Source organism: Etheostoma cragini, chromosome 14 (assembly GCF_013103735.1).
Source record: "Etheostoma cragini isolate CJK2018 chromosome 14, CSU_Ecrag_1.0, whole genome shotgun sequence".
Taxonomy (NCBI): Eukaryota; Metazoa; Chordata; class Actinopteri; order Perciformes; family Percidae; genus Etheostoma; species Etheostoma cragini.
Genome location: NC_048420.1, coordinates 8,530,293 through 8,549,706, shown reverse-complemented (window position 1 = coordinate 8,549,706; position 19,414 = coordinate 8,530,293). Strand labels below are relative to the sequence as shown.

At 43.1% G+C, this 19,414-nt stretch overlaps 1 protein-coding gene across 2 annotated transcripts in view; it reads left to right on the top strand.

Moving 5' to 3' along the window:
* stx12 (syntaxin 12) overlaps nucleotides 1-3,775 on the top strand; it is a 28,546-nt gene extending 24,771 nt beyond the window's left edge. For both annotated transcript variants that reach the window (XM_034892413.1, XM_034892412.1), the window contains 2 exons: nucleotides 1,350-1,432; nucleotides 3,062-3,775. In XM_034892413.1, the coding sequence (XP_034748304.1) occupies nucleotides 1,350-1,432; nucleotides 3,062-3,154 (176 nt within the window). In that variant the 3' untranslated portion in view covers nucleotides 3,155-3,775. The remainder of the gene's footprint in view (nucleotides 1-1,349; nucleotides 1,433-3,061) is intronic.
* The last annotated feature ends 15,639 nt before the right edge of the window (nucleotides 3,776-19,414 follow it).

Here is a 19,414-nt window from a genome sequence, read left to right as displayed (position 1 = left end):
GCCTTTTTTGATGGACAGTGTTACACTGTGTGAGAGATTATTTGCTCCAAGTGAGAATAGTGGTGTAAAATGAAACACTACAGTAGGCTATATGTCAATGTTGTTTTCAATAAAAAACATTTGACAAAGCAAGCCGATCCACTTTTCCATGTTGATGAGAGCATTAAAATGAGAAAATAATGGGACAAAAAGAAATCAAGGGACATTTAGAATATATAAAAATGTGCGATTAACTGTGAGTGAACTATGACATTAATGCGATTAATCACAACTAAACATTTGAATCGTTTGTCAGCACTAATATATTGATTTCTCGAATGTGATAAGGAACATTCATGTCTGCTTATTTTGTGACTGAGTTTCCATATTCCTTACAATGCTGAATGAACTTTGATGAGTGTGTGCAACAGCAAAGAGGAACAACCAATTGGCGTGTGCTGTGTGTATTAGTTAATTATTATTTCAGACAAACGTCCAAATCAAAACTGTTCTGACTATGCTCAAAGTTCAAGTCCACGAAACCAAAACTATTTGTTTAAGGTTAGTGACGACTCTAATAAAGCAACAAAGTGGATGTTTGTAGATGGCACAAGAAAGGGGCCGTTAAAGGCCGAAAATCTAAGGCACCCTACTTCAGCTTTCACTTCTGATCATTCTCTCACATATACACACACACACGCACAAACAGGAAACAGGTGACCAATCCTGTTTCCTTAATGCTTTGTGCTGACTGATAACTGAAGAAGGAAGTAGGGGAGCCAGTTTGTCTCAGGACAGAGGGCACAAGTAAAGAGAGGAAGTGTTTTTTATTGTGGATGCTCCAAACCCAACGCCTGTACTACAATGCCAGTTTCGGCGTTACCGAGGTTCAAGCCAGTGTTTAGTGTATCACGACAGTGGCTCACTTGTTACCGGGTTAAATCACCGTGGTAACTTATTCTGAACACCTAAACTGGTCTGGACCAGGCTATGTTTACGATTAGAGATCAACCGGTGTAAAAGCACCGCCTACTGAAACAATACTCCATAACGTTAACATTCCCTGATAGGTATTTTTTATGAAAGATATCGACTTTGAGCGGAGGGAATTATGCTGAGGCTATTTGTCGGCTTCTTGAGCCATGTGTTGCCGATGCGCACATCGCTGGATGGGAAACCCTTGGTTGATTGAACTAGTTGATAACCACCATTTTGACACAGCTGATGCGGGACCACGGTTGTTAGTTTAGGTGAAGCCGGGTAACTGAAAGAAATCCAGGGCATGATGATCTTGACTCGTAGTACAGGCTTATGGACGGTTGCAGGGTGGGAGTCGTGGGCCTGAGCCTGCTGTGTGTTCTGCCCTGCAGATAGCATCGAGGCCAACGTGGAGAATGCTGAAGTTCATGTAGAGCGAGGAACGGAGCAGCTCCAGAGAGCCGTCTACTACCAGGTGAGTCAGCAGCTGTCACTGTGAAGGCCTGAATGGGAACATTCAAAACATACGGTCATTGACTGTTATTCAACCCGGCATTACAATCTGTCCTACGTCATCTCCAATCCGTCGTGTGTGTGTGTGTGTGTGTGTGTGTGTGTGTGTGTGTGTGTGTGTGTGTGTGTGTGTGTGTGTGTGTGTGTGTGTGTGTGTGTGTGTGTGTGTGTGTGTGTGTGTGTGTGTGTGTGTGTGTGTGTGTGTGTGTGTGTGTGTGTGTGTGTGTGTGTGTGTGTGTGTGTGTGTGTGTGTGTGTGTGTGTGTGTGTGTGTGTGTGTGTGTGTGTGTGTGTGTGTGTGTGCAGAAAGAAGACATGCAACCCATTGAAGTAGTTATTATGCAGATATGAATATTTTGATGGGATTCAGTCAGCCTGTACAGTAGCTAACACTAGTTCTTCAGACACATCCAGAGTAGGTGCATAACCTAACTATGGACTCTGTGTCGTTATTTTCAGATTTCTCTTTTAATGTTCATTCAGTTGTAGTGGTTTTAGGACTTCCCCTCTACCTCGTCCAGTGGTTGGACATGCTGCGTCCTGTTAGAAACACAAGAGGACGCCACTCACGTTTGTCACTGGCACACAGTTAGCACACACGCTCAGTTGAAACTGAGAAGTTGTTCTGGAAGGGAAACTTGCCCTGTTTGAGAAAACCTATTGATCGTGTGAGCAAAAGTCCTTTTATTCTTGATTGGCTTTTATTCATAAGGATCCAAAATCAGCAAAAATCCCAACTGCTGCAGGAAATAACCCAGTGAAATACCAAAGTTTCAGACTCAGTATAGGTAAACTCTTATAGCGTATATCTTATAGGTTCCATTACATGGTACCTCCTCAACTCGCCTCAACTCTACTCGCTTCTTTTTGGTTTTCCATTATGAATAAAGTACCCTAGTACCTGCTAACGGGTACTTTTTTTAGTACCACCTCAGTCGAGGTTCCAAGGGAGCTGAGGCAATACCAAAAGGTGACGTGAAAACTTGCAGACTCATGATTGGTTGGAGAAAATGGTCACTGTTCACTGTGCCATAATCGCTAGCAACAGACGGGGGTGTCCGGTCCTGAACAAACCCGCCATTTTTAAGTAGTGTAGCCAACTGTGTTTTTTTTTTTTTGCTGCCTTCAGCTTCTTTAGAAACAAAATTTGTCTTCTGGCAAACAGCCACATGACTATAGTCAAAGACAACACACCTTCGACGTTCTGTGTGTGTGTCGTGTTAGGTCAAGGCAATTCCTGCGGCGTCGCTATGACGACCAGACACGCTCGCCTCACGCATGAGGCGGTACTGAATCTGCAATGGATAGTGGAGGATGGGGCACCGCTCGTCGTGCCGAGCCGAGTAGAGATGGTACTAACAGTGGGTAAGCACCATTTAAAAAAGGTACCTGTTAGCATGTACCAGGAACTCTTTTTCCAGAATGGAAAACCAAAAATGGTGACTCGAGCCGTTACCATGAAATGGAAAAACGCCGATAGAAATAGATTTGCTACTTTTTTAAATAGACCTGCTATTTCCTTCACAAATGTATAAAAGACCCTCGGTCCTGTCCCTTACACTAACCGTCCTTGCTCTGCTTTTTCATCCCAGCAAAAGTCCCGGAAGAAGATGTGTATCCTGGCTCTGGTTTGTTCCATCGTGCTCGTCATTCTGGGCATCATCATCTGGCAAGCTACAAAGTGAGGTGACTCTGCACAACCCATATGTCCCATCCATATTTTACTCTGCCCTTCCCACATGCAAGTACCTGCTTGGAATCACGAGAATAAGAAGAAGATGAAGAAGAAGAGGCTTCAGGGTTAGATCTGTGCAGAGTGGGTCCATGTGGAACACACTAAATCAAAACTGATCAAGCCTGTTTTTGTTATTTAAAGTGAGATGAAGGACCAGGGTGATGTAGGGGAGCGACCATTCATTTCTTGTCTAATTTACTGCACTAATACTATCTGTCACTGTATTTCAGAACAGGCTACATGAATAAAGAAAGCCAAGGCCTGTCAAAGTTAAGTGATCTGGTTTGAAGGGGGCGTCATGTTTTTGTTACTCGTTGTGACATCTTCTGATGTAAAGTGTGTGCCAAGGCTGGCTGACTTGGGTGACTCCTGGTGGTTGTAATATACATGTTGTAAAATGAAATCTCAAACAGATTACCAATATGACTCCAATCCATGTCTGTAAATATTACAAAGTGATGCATTATATAAGAACTTTATGGATCATAAATAATGTCCAGTCTTCAAACAAACCATTTTTAAACTGATTGCTCTGACTCTTGACAGTATGCATAATAAATGTCTTAAACCCCTGAGCTGGGTCCGGATGTGTCATCACTCAGGCGAGTCATTTAGTGAAGATTTAATTCTTTCTTATGCAGTGACAGGATGAATGGAGGGCGGCCTGTGGAGATGTTATGAATCAGGATCAGTTGTCCCTGATGTGGGTTGGTGCACTCTCCGTCCCGCTGCCATCAGGACATGGTCTGGTTTGGTAGATGAATGTATTTCCTCTACAAACTGTAAAACAATACTGGCTGCATGCTGTTGTCTGGTCTGAACCCAGTGAAACAGCAGTTACAAATAAAACCGTGTGCTCTGCGAGAGGGAGGAGACAGAGACAAGCTCAGGGTTTATTAATTATTGTTATTAAAGCTGCCATTGAGGAGGTCAGGTTCACAGACTTGGTAGCCATGGTAACATACCCCTATATCTAGAGTTTGGCAGATTTGGTGGTGAAGTTGCATCCTTGTGAACACAATGGAAATGGTTGCTGTTATTGGACAGAACATCTGAGGGAAACTGGCTGAAACTTGTGTTCTCAGAAATAATGGAGCAACACATTCTTTGTAGCATCTTGGGTTTTCTGCTTTAGTGTTACTAATTATTTTAGAAGAATGTGATCAATGAGCAGCTGACAGACAGCAAGTGAAGGAAAGAGAGAGAGAGAGGGAGAGGGATTGTGAGGATGTGTTGTCACACACATTCTCACCTAAAGTGAACCAAACTATAAAGCACTTGGAAAAGACCCTTGTTTTCAAACAGGCCAGAGTTCAGTTGTTTGGTCCACACAAGATTTTGAATGAGGGTTCAGTTAAAAGGGACCAAACTGCTCAGGTGGGAAAGCAACTTAAGTTACCTGGTACATCTTAGGGTTAACAAACTCTTTTGCGAAGCCGACTTTCCAAAACAAGGCCCAGCTTGTACAAAAGATACAAACATGACAAGGAGCCATTCATTATAACATTGGTTCAAAGTGCTGCTAGTGGTTTCAGTTGGAGACCTGTCCTGGCGTGCTCTATCCAACTCATTCAAATATTGAAGAGCAGCTAGTACCTCTGAATTCCCTTCATATTGGCCGAATTTGCAGCTCACAATTATCTCCAGTGTCCATGCAGGACGTACTGTGAGTGTGTGGAGGTGGAGGTGGAGGGGGGGGGGGCGCTCGGATGCACCACCATAACCACCTTTATCATCATTACCATGCCAGAGACGCAGAGTTAATGTGAAGACATGGTAGAAAGAAAGAGTTTCAACACTGTTGCGGTGGACATAATCTGGGGTTTTGTATATTCATCAAACATCAAGGTTAATGTCTGGTGACAGGGTTGAAAGAGAACACTAGACTCAATATAACATGACATAATATCACCTGAAAGTTTTCCCGAAATGAAGTATAAAGACGGGCAGCTGAGGGAAACACCATACCAAAAACCCTCCCAGCAATCACTGGGAAGACCACATCAACCAGGAGGGAGTGGACAACTGTAGAACAATCAAAGATGACTCTCCCATCTGAGCCTAGAGAGCCCCCCCCCCCCCCCCCCCCCCCCACACACTAATCAATTCTAAATGTATGTCAAGTTATTAAGCAGATAGAACCTGTGCAAGCCACTTTTTGTAGCACCAAGAGTCCCAGGAGAGGGATGGTTCATGTTTACCTGGTTAGGCAGTGTTTGTTAGTGTTTGCTATGTTACAACTCCAATGTGTTCCCAGTACAGAGGGCTCCTGGCCAGGTAGCGGAACCACTGGCTTGCAGTCCAGCCTGAATGAAAGTGAGCTTTGGTTGTCAGCCTGCGATGTCAGTAAAACATAGCTACAGACCATTCCAGAGCTGAGTGTAGGACAACATATTCATTGAGGAGAAACCAGATGCTGGAATGATGGTGGGACGTAGAGCAGGGAACCAGACGATGTGAAATCGTCCTACAAGAGGATTGTGGGGAAATAAAAGTACATGCAGTGCAGAGTCAGGGTGGGGCTCACTGACTGGGAAAATTGGTTTGACCACCTCATCCACCTTCCTTTTCCTTTTTAATTATTTCCAGATGGGCCAAATGTTGAAGCTGGAAGGCCTTCAAGGGCCTCTCCTGTCTGGGTGTAGGGGTGGGAGGGGGGCAATGTGATATGCCACTCCAGACTCTATAAAGGATCTATGGGATTGCTTTCAGAAATCCCCTCTCTTGTCAGCTACCAGGGGCTCGGCTACCAGCCTGTCAGAGGTAAGGCATGCCTGCCCTTGCTCTCTGCCAGAGGTATTTCCTCTCAGACCTGCTCCAGCTCAAATCCAAGGGGACATGTCTAGCTCTGCCAGTTCCAAGCAGTCAAAACAGTCCTCAGCTCCAGCCAGTGTGGACAAGGCTCCTTTCAGCTGGCAACTCTGTGAAACAATGCCTTCAGCATAACATTGATACTGTCACACATACATGCAACATTCATCCACATGCACTGTGTCTAATAAGCTTAACCTTTTGGGAAATATGCTTATGTCCCTTCTTACTGAGAGTGAGTTGAAAATATCTATGTGAATCTCATGTCTGTGAGTTAATAACTGAGCTGGGGTCAGCATGTGGGTGGCCTAGCTTAGACTGGAAACGGGGAAACAGCTAGCTTGGCTTTGTTCAAAGGGAAAGAAACATGTCAAGAATTTTAAAGCACCCTACATGTAAGGTCATTAAGATGTCATGCACCACTCCTTGGAATGACAAATTACTTTTTTCATTCATTTAAGTTAATAATTGAGACTTAAATTTTCCTAGAGGATTTTTTGTTGTCCTCATTTGACAATCAACTGTATTTTAATCAAACTTAAGGTTAGATTAGAATAAGGTTCCCAGGTATTTTTATGCGATGATGATTTCAACATTTCCATCATGGGTGAAAGCTCAAGACAGTTCTTCCTAAAATCAGTAATTAATCCTTCAGTTTTTCTTACATCGAGGTCCAAGTAGTTGTCATCACATCATTGTACAAATGCTGAAAAGGCGCACCCATGGCCCGATACTGCCCCCTGAAGAAGAGACAGTAGGGCAGTGGTAGGGCAAAGTAGCTGCCCTCGTCAGAAGTTCTACAGCTGTCTGTACACACAATAAAAAGCAAGAGGGTAGGCCCTGAGGAGGAGAACCTGGATTCAAGGTGATAATGTTGGACGTGACTAGCTGATACTTGCTGAACTCCATATGTTAAAAGGTTTAAAAACAACAATAAGATCTGATCAGGTAACTTCAAGTAAGAGGCAAGGCCCTCAATTCAAATACGAGGCTGCATCTTGTTAAAATAAAAGTCTTGCATGGGATTTGGGTTTTTCAAGGTACATACAAACTCTGTGTAAAATAAATAACTTAGCATCATTCACTCCTTTCCCTGCTTGATAAGCAAAGGCATTGGATCAAGTTTGCAATCAATGAAGAAGACAACATTATGTTTTAAAATGTCTGAAATAGCGTGAGGAGGCTAACTACAGGGGCATACAGAGTTCACTGAATGAACTTCCTAACTTATGAGTGCATGAAGACTCTTACAGACTGGACTGCCAATATTATTTAATCATGAGATTCCAACATTAGTTATAATTATTTGAGTGATCAGATATGTTTCACATGGTGCGCAAAATAGTTTGAATGTGAAGAATCTTGGCGATTAGACCAGTTACAGGTATGCGAGGTGAGTAGTAGCATTACAGGTGAGTAGTACCCCCCCAAAAAAATGTAAAGAATATATGACACATCTTTACACGAGCGTGTACCTTACCTTACCTTAAGATTCCTAGCAAGAATAGAAAGTTAGACAAAATAAATGCATGACAAGATTAATTAATGTTATATTAATTAAGTTTATATAATAGGGAAGACATGTTAGACCATTTAGCAATGAGTTAGGTAATGTGGATTATGGTACAATGAATGAAGTCACGATAGACTGATGCAATGCAGGAGGTCACGTTTGGACCATGATATACGTATCAGATCAATTGGACCAAGATGCAGTGTAAAAGGTCACGTTAGAGCCTGATGCAATGTGTGAAACCTCTTACCACAATACAATAAGTGACAACTTGCCAGATTATAATGATTAACTCCCTCACCAGCGTGGGGGCTAACTTCCTCTGCAGATTTAAATAGTACCCTAACCCTTTCCACACAATCCACAAAGTCTAACTGTGAACACCAAAATAGCTTAAGATGAAAGTATTTTGTCCAAATACAAATGTTGGACTGTGTCCTTCTTCTTCCAGGTGGGCCCTGTCCTTTGTTTTAAAGGGGCACTTCAGGCTCCAAATGGAACATGTAGGCCTCTTTGTTACAGGGGAGGCCATATGCTGTCGTTGTCTATGTCCTGGAGGACGGTGGACCAAAAGCACAACTTAGAGCAGAGGGTAAAAAATAATGGAGCTTTATTTTACAGAGTACAATAACAGGCAAAGGTACAAAATCAGCAGGCAAAATACGCCAAAATACGGGCTAGAGATCTACAAAAACACAGGGAAGGTAACACAGAGGGAGACACACACGGTACTACAACAATCTGGCAACTGATGAATTACAAAAGGTTGGAATACACACACGCACGCACACACACACACAGACATACATATGTATATATTTAAATATACATACATACAAGTGAAGATGATTACACACAGGTGACACACATTAGGGAATGTGAGTTAACAAAATCTTCTCATAGAGCTGTTTGTTTACATACACTTGTATGGCTAGAGTTTTTTCTATGCAACCATTTCTGTACATAGTATAAACATGATTGTTTGCCTTGTTTAGCTTTGTTGTCCTTGTTTTTATCCGTATGTCGTATTTCTGTGCAGAGTAGAGCAACCAAATGCCCGAGTCAAATTCCCTGTCTGTGATCACACTTAATTGTCCATTTGACAGGATTCTGATCCTGGTATCAAACAGCAGCAGGAAGTCTTTATTTAGAACCAACCAAATTAAACGGACTGTGTTTATACAGCGCTTTTCTGGTCTTAACCACCGGTTCATCAGATAAACATTCACACACATTCCCACACCCATGGAACGTGGAAATGTGCTGTGGTTCTCTGTGGAAATCATTCCAACATTGCTAAGGCAAATCTAAAAAAGCCTTTGTAATTGGGTTTAGCCATGAACACTAAACTACATAAAAGGATCGTATTGGGCATCACTATTTTAATTTCTAGCTAGTACACACCCAGTCATGTTGTAAACATTGACCGGCCATGCTTAAGACACTGTGTGACCAAAGCTTGCAGTGTTTTCAGGCCATGACAAGGTGGATGGAAAAACAGAGACAGAGGTGGAGGAGGCAAGTATAAGCTGGCAAAGGAATGTACCAGAAATAAACAAATTCATTAAAACAAAGTAAAGAGAGGAGGAAGGTAGTGTTGTGGTCCAGAATTAGAATCAGGAAAGGATTTATGCCAACTAAGGAACACTTACAATCAATTTGACTTTGCGGACTTTGAATACACGAACATATTAAAATGAAATATGTACAATGTAACTGTTCAATAACAAGAAAATAACGTTGTGTGGTTTGGAACAGGATGTGCAAAAAATTTTAGGAATGTGCAAAAGCTATGGGCTGGGGTTCAGTCTAGGAGTCCCAGCTATTTATATCCTCCCACCTCAGTTCATTAAAGACGAGGTGTTTTGTAACCCCAGCAGGTGACCCACAGGCCGCCACTGGCATCAAGTCAGCCCATCTGTCAGGAAAAGACAGACTTTTTCCGTTAGCCTTTTTCTGGATGACTAAAGGTTATTATTCTGGAGTTGTTGTCCAAGCTCTGGAACCAAGTATTAAAAAGCTTCACTTTTCATCATGTTTCTGAACGTCTGACTAAAGTTGACTGGGTGCATACTGTGTCCATATTATTAGCACAAAGTAAAATCTACCTAATTCCACCAAAACCAGATCTCACTTCCTTCTATCTCACACAAACACACACAAATTAGGAAATTTAGAAAAATAGATTTAGAAAAACAGTGCATGTTAAAGCTTTAGGCTTGTATCATGTGGACGCGAACGCCAACGGTTCTGTTGTCATTACTCACAGAAACCATTCACTATAGCTTAAATCTGTATAAGTTCAGCATGGGTGACCTTTTCTTCTTATAGTGATAAAAGTAATGAGGCATTTCAATTGACATCATTTAAATAGTGCTGGCTTGGCAGGACTATGAAGCTTTTAATCAGCAATGTCCCAGTGTTTCCATGTGTCAATCACAACAACCTTGGTGGGGTAAATGTTGCAGACAGGAATTATGGCTAAAACTACAGAAAAATTATACAATCTGGAATTGTGGAAGCATGTCTGACAAATGAGAGGGGAAATGCTTCCAGTAAAGTGTCAGTGTGATATGGGAACAGGTGCTTAGATCAGCGTCATCAGCAGATAGATTCCCAGCAGAGGATTAGCTCACTGGGGACACACCTCTGGGAGTCCTGTTTTCATTATTTTATCATGTCATACAAAAACAGCAGCAAAGCCGGGTGCCAGGACACAGATGGATGAAAACAGAAGTGCAGGGGGCTGAGGAGAACTGTCCCATGTTACAGACTAGACAATAATAAATATTCGGATACAGTGTAAGATTGAAGTGTTGAAATTACATCTGGGAGATGGAGGAGTTTACATGACCTCAGCACAATCTAAATTCCCACACCTTTGCACTTTCCTTACACATATGTTTTCCTGAGTCCATTTTTGCAGCCTTTTTGTTCATAATGCATGATATTGACATGAATTTACAGCGGTAGTTCAAAGGGCGGTTCCACAAGGCTTGATCCATGATAAATGAGATGTTTTCTGGGTAGCAAAGGGTGGAAGTGAAACATGCTGGGGGTCAGGGCCAAACCCAGCGGCCACCACAGCTGTTCCAAAAGGAGCACAATTAAATATCAAGGCCCACATTCATGCTGTTAGTAAATGAAATTCGGTGCTCATTGACCTGCAGAAAAGAGAGAGAGAATGCTGTTTACAGCATGGCTTGGTACTGTAGGGGTGTAGTGTTTATTATGTGTACTGTGTAAAACACCAGTGTGCCACAGTGACGTGTAGAGTGACTCCTTTCAGTCATGCGCCGTAATGTAAATGTGCTGTATTTATATAGCGCTTTTCCAGTCTTAACAACTGCTCAAAGCGCTTTTACATCTACAGGAAACATTTACCAATCACACACATTCATAAACTGTGGCCTGGGCTGCCGTACAAGGTGCCACCTGCTCATCAGATAAACATTCACAAACATTCACACTCCGATGCGCAGCACCGGGGGCAATCGGGGTTCAGTGTCTTGCCCAAGGACACTTCGACAATGACTGCAGGGGCGGGGCCACCAACGTCGAACCACCAACCTTCCGATTGGCAGGCAACCGCTCTACCACTGAGCCACAGCCGCCCCAGCAGCCACTAACTCAATGTAGTGAGTTAGTTTCAGAAGTAGTACAATACAATCCATGTCATGGTATGCATGTCTTGACCAGAGCACCTCTGTGAACATTATTGATATTGAAACATCAGCTTTCTGCGTACTGTACTCAGAGTATAAATTATATGATTGTTAATTACAAGGTGAAACTCAATTACTAACCCCACTGGGATTCCACCGTGCATGACTGAGCTCTGTTCCAGCAACTGCAGCCACTCAAGACAATGCCAGACCTAAAACCTCTGAATCAGGCAATAAAAAGAAGTCACTATCCACCCCCAACAATAGATGACATCCTACCAAAGATATCAAAGGCAAAAGTATTTGCAGTCTGCAACATGAAGCAAGGCTTCTGGCACGTCAAACTAGAAGAAGAGTCAGGCTACTTTACTACATTTGGCACCCCATTTGGTCGCTTCAAATGGCTAAGGATGCCGATGGTTATAAGCTCTGCACCAGAAGTGTTCCAGAGAAAGCCCTTGCAGGACCTGGAGGGTCTCCCAGGAGTCTGCGTCAAAGCAGATGATGTGTTAATCAAGGGGGAAGGAGCAACACAAGTAGAGGCAGAAAAGGACCATAATGAGAAAGTCAGACGTTTTCTAACCAGGTGCAGAGAGCGCAACATCAAGCTGAACGCGGACAAATTCAAGCTCAAACAAAAAGAAGTACCCTACAAAAGTCATCTACTCACAGCCGAGGGACTGTTGATTGACCTGGAGAAAGAACGAGCAATCAGAGAGATGCCAAGGTCAAATGATGTGAAAGGGGTACACAGACTAGTGTGGACGGTCAACTACCTTTCTACAATCTATGACCACCTTCCAGATGAGATTCTGGGTCAACTCATGCGCAAGTAGAACATGTGGGAATGGACAGACATCCAAGAAGGGAAATTTCAAAGACTGAAAGACAAAATCGCTAAAGCACCAGTCCAGTACCACAACAAGGAAGAAGAGTTGACACTTCAGTGTGATGCATCAGGGCTGCCCTGACACAGAAAGGTAAACCGGTAACAATTGGTAGTAGGGTTATGCCCAAATATAGAAAGAATTCTTAGCCATAATGTTTGGGATGGAAAAGTTATACTTGTGGTAGAGAGGTCACAGTGCAAAGCGACCACAAGCCTCTAGAGAATATACACAGCAAGCCATTACTTGGTGCACGTGAGAGACTGGATATAATGCTACTCAGGCTGCAGCAATATGATATTAGTGTGACCTATGTTCCAGACAGCGATGTGCTACTTGCAGACACGCTGAGTAGAGCATACTTACCGGAGAGCACTCAGGGAGAGAGTGAGACAGATATAGAGACTGTGAACATGAGTGCCATCAGAGCTGCAACAAAAGATGACACAAAGTTGAAGTTAGAGTGTGACAAACAGGATAATGTCAGGGTGGCCCAAGAGAAAAAAAGGACTTACCAAGTGACATCAGGCACTACCACACTTTCCAAGATGAACCGATTTTCCAGGACGTCATAGTGTTCCGAGGGGACAGGGCTGTGATACCTGACACACTCAGGGTGGACATCACTCACAGGATCCACTCCTCTCACCTGGGTGTAGAAGGATGTCCGAGGCGAGCAAGGGAGTGTGTATACTGGCTTGGAATGAACGAGGAGATCAAGATCATCATCTCCAAATGGGACATGTGTAGGTCAGTGGACCCAAAGCAACGAGAGACACTACACCAACATGATATGGCCAATAAATAAATAAAGACTATCTGATAAAGGTAGATTATTATTCAAACTTTGGGGAGGTTAAGTATCTACCTGAGACTAAGTGATCAAAAAACTCAAGGCCCACTTTGTTAGTTGCGTTTTCTGGGTTTTCTTGTCTTTAGTTTTGCTTCCTGTGTTTTCCCGCTCCTGTGATTAGCTGCTGTCTTCCACCTGTTTCCCAGCCCTTGTGTCACCTGCGTCTCGTTGCCTCATCGCCCAGTTTATTTAGTGTCTGTGCTCCCTTTTTATCTTGTCAGATCCTTTTCTGAGTTTGTGTGTTCAATGTTTGCCTTTCCTGTGATCTGTCTTCCCCTCTCGAGTCTTACCAGTTTCTGTGTTCCTGTTTTTTCTTTTTCTTTTTCCTGGGACCTTTTTGAAATCTTTTTGAGATTTTGGATTTTGCTTTGGTATTTTGGATCCCTGTGTTTCTTTGGCCTCTGTGAAGATGAATCATCAACTAAACACATCTCTGCATTTGGGTCCTACACCCAAACCACACTTTGCCAGAAAGGGAATCCCTGAATGTTATCTCGGATAACGGATGCCAGTATGCATCACAATTGTTTTTAGCACCAGAAGTGGGGGTTTGAACACAGAACATCGTCGCCGGGAAACCTACTGAGTAAAGACAGCCAAGCTCCTGACGCTGAAGGCTGCAGCAGCAAGACATGCTGGGTCATTGCAACATGTCGAGCCAGGGCCTCAACACAAGCCTGGCCCAGATACTCCTAAGCAGGAGGACCAGGACCCTGCTTCCCACAAAGGACACTTTGATGAAGCCAGAGGTAACACAACGAACAAGGACTAAAATACAGCAGACAGAGACAGGAAAATACTACAAGTGCAAAGCAAAAGACATGGACACTCTGCAAAGAGGAGACAGTGTAAGAGGACAGACCTGTGACATACACAAGGGCTGGAGTGTGAAAGTGGTCCAACAGGTGAGCCATAGCTCATAGGGTGGAGTTAGAGTCAAGAGGTGTTCTGAGACGAAATTGTTGCCACCTCAGACACAATCCCACCAAACTTACTCCAACACAACACACCCACACCCACAACAACAGTGACTGAGACACCCATGTCGCCAGATGGCCCAGCAGGGTCACCAGGTTGGGTCAACAAGTTGTCAGACCTCACTTCCTGACAGAAAACAAATAAAAGGTACAATAAGTAACATATCTATATTAAAATGTCTCAAAGCAACCGTACCTGTTTTATATTTTTTTGAGTTGTGTCCTTACAAACACACCGTTTAAGTACCGTTGCACGGGGGACTTATTTAGAGGCTACACCTTGCACGCAGGCCAGTTCAGATAACGTTGCCTAGGCAGAGAGTTGAGAGAAGATGCCTGCACACATGTAATAAAGTTCAAGTAAGCAAGACTGCTACAATCGTCCATTATGAATAGTCCAGAGAGAGACGTAAAGAATGATAAAATTTTTGATATAGAGACTGTGAATTATCTCAAGACCAGTTAATAATGAAACAATCTTGATCCTTGATTCAGGGCTATAAATGTTCTGGGTTTTCTTCTCAGGGCGACAGGCATTAAGAAAAGCAACAATCCAGGTTCTGCCTTCACTTTCTGATACTTCAGCAGGAAAGTTACCCAATGTAATCAGTTTGTCTGGCCCAATCACACTTGGAGCCAGCACTCCACCCTTCTGGGTCCTGGGCTAATCTAGCTCCAATAACACCAGTCAGCGCATTAACAGGTGAGGTCATGGCAGCAGGAAATATGAGTCAGCTGAGATAAAGAGTGATGTAAGGTCTTGACCTGTACTTAGCAGGAGGTTCAGGAAGTGGATTATAAACCTCTCGGCCCTCACACATCGTCTGGGACATGGGAGCAGGGAAGGAGTCGAAACGTGTGCTAATCTCGGAATATGTTTATTTCTGTCTGAAGAAAGACTTTTTTTGTTTGTTAATGAACGTCCATTACATTTAAGCCATTGCCAAATGAGTTGCTAGAAAGCTAGTTAAAACTATCAGCTCCACACAACTCTCTCTGTATTTCTTAGTATGGCTGTGTTCACAAGATTATGGTCTCCGCTGACTTTACCGTGCAGAAACTCCAGTGAAGATGTTTACATTTCACATATTACAGAATCCATCAGGTTTCTTCCTTGGCCACTAGCAATTATGTGGAGGAGGGGTGGGTGCGGTGCGCGATCACGGAAGGCTTGTGTCATCTGGACGCGCTAACAGTTTGTTGTCATTACTTAGAATTCCTCATGGTTTACACAGATACAGTATGTATATGTATGTGTGTATGTCTGTGTGTGTGTATAGTTCATACACTCAACTAAAGGATTCTTAGGAACACCTGTTCAATTTCTCATTACTGCAATAATCTAATCAACCAATCACATGACAGTTGCTTCAATGCATTTAGGGGTGTGGTTCTGGTCAAGACAATCTCCTGAACTCCAAACTGAATGTCAGAATGGGAAAGAAAGGTGATTTAAGCAATTTTGAGCGTGGCATGGTTGTTGGTGCCAGACGGGCCGGTCTGAGTATTTCACAATCTCCTCAGTTACTGGGATTTTTACGCACAACCATTTCTAGGGTTTACAAAGATTGGTGTGAAAAGGGATAAACATCCAGTGTGCGGCCGTCCTGTGGGCAAAAATGCCTTGTTGATGCTAGAGTTCAGAGGAAAATGGGCTGACTGATTCAAGCTGATAGAAGAGCAACTTTGACTGAAATAACCACTTGTTACAACCAAGGTATGCAGCAATGCATTTGTGAATCCACAACACACACAACCTTGAGGCGCATGGGCTACAACAGCAGAAGACCCCACCCAGTACCAATCATCTCCTTTACAAATAGGAAAAAGTGGCTACAATTTGCAAGAGCTCAACCAAAATTGGACTGTTAAAGACTGGAAAAATGTGGCCTGGTCTATTGAGTCTCAATTTCTGTTGAGACCTTCAGATGGTAGAGTCAGAATTTGGCGTAAACATAATGAGAACATGGATCCATCATGCCTTGTTACCACTGTGCAGGCTGGTGGTGGTGGTGTAATGGTGTGGGGGAGGTTTTCTTGGCACACTTAAGGCCCCTTAGTGCCAATTGGGCATCGTTTAAATGCCACGGCCTACCTGAGCATTGTTTCTGACCATGTCCATCCCTTTATGGCCACCATGTTCCCATCCTCTGATGGCTACTTCCAGCAGGATAATGCACCATGTCACAAAGCTCCAATCCTTTCAAATTGGTTTCTTGAACATGATAATGAGTTCACTGTACAAAAAGCCCCCCACCGTCACCAGATCTCAACCCAATATTGCATCTTTGGGATGTGGTGCAACGGGAGCTTCGTGCCCTGGATTTGCATCCCACAAATCTCCATCAACTGCAAGATGCTATCCTATCAATATGGGCCAACATTTCCAAAGAATGCTTTCAGCACCTTGTTGAATCAATGCAACTTAGAATTAAGGCAGTTCTGAAGGCAAAAGGGGGTCAAACACATTATTAGTATGGTGGTCCTAATAATCCTATGGGTGAGTGTACACACAGTGTTTGTGTGTGTGTGTGCATACGTATGTGTGTAACAAAACAAAATGATGTACACTAAATAAGGACCAAGCCAAATGTAGTATCATTTTTAAACTACAATCACATGATCAACAGACACACACACACACACACACACACACACACACACACACACACACACACACACACACACACACACACACACACACACACAAAAACAATAGCAGCATGACTGTCCAGGCTGGTAATCAGGAGAGGGGAGTCTTTGAGCTACAGTGCTTTGTGTGGACGGAGTCATCCGACTTCAGCTGTAGCCAAAAGCACCAAGCTGAGCTCTTCCAGTCAAACACCTTCACTTACTTCAGCTAGTGTACCGTAACACAGGATGTAATTAACTCTGCATATCCTGCTGTGACTAACAAGCTGTGGTCAGGTGGGTTGTTTTCATTCTGAGTGCAAATGAACACCAAAGGGACCGAAGTCAAAGAATCGTTCACCATGGAAAGTTATACAGCTTTGAGTGTTTTTCTGCTTGGGTGCAGCCTGATCTGGAGATCAAGGACGATTTAATGTATAGACTTCTTTCTTTGGAGATGGGTAGATTGCTGCATCAAGACCAAACACCACAATAAAACAGGTTAGATAAGAACGCATGCAAACTTCAGCCAGTCAGTTAATCACAAAGCCCTTCCCTTTGTTAAGAACTACAGATCTCAGATATCTGAAGGCATAGATCTCCAACCATACACAACTTAGTAAACAAAGAACATGCAGACACAACTTAGTTTACGTGTTTAAATGAAAACACATGACCTGTCTGTTTTCCAGGAGATATTTTGATATTGAAAAGTTTCACTGACAGAGGAACAATTGAACGTTTAGGGGACCCTGTTCCTGTCCGGGAACCATCCCTTTCTCGTGTTGTTAGCCTGGTGCTCCTGGTAGGGTGTTCGATGGCAAAAAGGGCTCTGGCAAGGGGCCGGACCAAAAACTGTTGAAAAAGCCTCATGAATCAATGAGGAAGAGGAGGAGTTACCCTGCCCAGAGGAAGCCCGGGCCAACGTTGGGATCCAGGCCCAGATGGAGGGCTTGTCAGCGAGTGCCTAGTGGCCGGGTTTGTCACAGAGCCCAAAAAACCTACGTGGCACCACCATCTCCATCTCATGGGCCCACCACCTGTGGAAGGAACCACTTGGGTCGGGTGTACTGCACACAGGTGGCATTGAAGGTCAAGGGCCTCAAAAGGCCAGACCTGGGCAGCAGAGCAGGTGCATTCAGCATATGGATGAAGTAGCTGTTGATGAAGAGTACATAAAGAGCCGCACTAACAGTCACTACTTTCTCCCCTTGTGTGACATCTGTTGCTTGAAGAAATGGGGCTAACATTTCCACAAGCTCTTTCAGCTGACTCCATTATCTGGCTGATCAGCACAAGCCTTTATGTCCTTTGGCTTCCAGGAGAGAAACTGGGCTTTGGGGATCCAGGTCAGTAACTGCCTCCACAAGTCAGAGAGTTCTGTTCCATCGTGTTGATTCAGCTGAGGGGATGCTCCGATTTGCTCCACACTCTGCCTCAAATGCTTCCTTTAGCCCACAAGTAGAATGTTGTAAACTGTAGAATGTTGTCTCCTTAAATCCATCCCTCCCAACAAGCTGCAATGAATGAGCAAAGCAACGTAACTGCTGTTACCGCCTTCTTCTGTTACCGAATCCTTGGATGGATTCTGCACCATACGGTGTTCCTCACCTATTTCCTCCCACAAACTGCTCTAGGTTTTTCAGGTTTTGCTCTGTCATCCAGGTCATCTTCAGCATCACCTTCACTGTCAGTTTTAGTAGAGGGAAATAAACTGTGATGGTGATTTCTTCATATTTGAGGCAGTATCACAGAAGATGTTATCTAATTCATGTTTATACAAAAGTTTACATCATATCATCCACATGAAGCATACGTTTTTGCAACACCACTCTCACCATAACACCCCCCCTCCCCTGCCCCTCCCCCCGCCATGGCTGCTGCCAAAGGCTCTGTGGTTAAACAAAACAACAAAGGAGAAAGAGGTGAGTCCTGTCTTGTTCCCCTTACAAGAACCCCTTGGTTTTTACACCTTAATCCACTTCTTTTTTATTTTTATTTTTCCAAACCAACACATTTCCAAATTGTTCAACACATACAACCATCTCAAACGGCTTTTTGGTATCATTGGAAATACCGGCTGCTGTCTGTCAGCTACAGACCATGCAATATCAATGAGACGCCTGAAATTATCTGGCAAGCTACACCTGTGAATAAACCGCACCTGATCAGGAAGATTTAGAGAAGTTTTAACCTTACTCAATCTATTTGCCAAAATATTGTAAAAAATGTCTAACTGCATTGAGGGAATTGGGTGGTAATTTTTCCAGTAGAACCTGGGTGCCCGGTAGAACCTGGGTGCTACGGTAGAACCTGGGTGCCCCATCCTCTTCTTCTCTGCTTAATCTGCATTATGTGGGTGTGATTTTTAAAGATACAAACCCGTTTATGCACTTTTTTTCAATTACGTTTGTGTATGATATTTTACAACTGAGCAGAATAGAATAGAATAGAATAGAATGCCTTTGTTGTCATTATACACAAGTGCAGTACCTGTCCAAGGAGATTAAAGCAACCCCTTTACAGTATCAACACAGAATTTAAAATTGTAAAATATAAGTAGTGCAGAAGAAGAAAGAAAGAAAAGAAAAAAAGAAGGTGGGAACGTGGCGCTCAGTTCCTTAGAGCAACTATATACATATATAAAATAGTAAGAAAGATAAAGGGTTTGTATACACATTCTGTAAATAATATCGTTATTGGTTATCAAAAGTCCTGAGTATTAAATATTGCACTGCAACAGAATTGTATGGTTAAATATTAAATATTGCACTGTAATGCAATTGCACATAATTTCAGTGTCTTTTTAAGTATTATGTACAAGTATTGCTCTGACTGATGTTTTTAGAAAAATGTTTACTGTGCACGAAGCA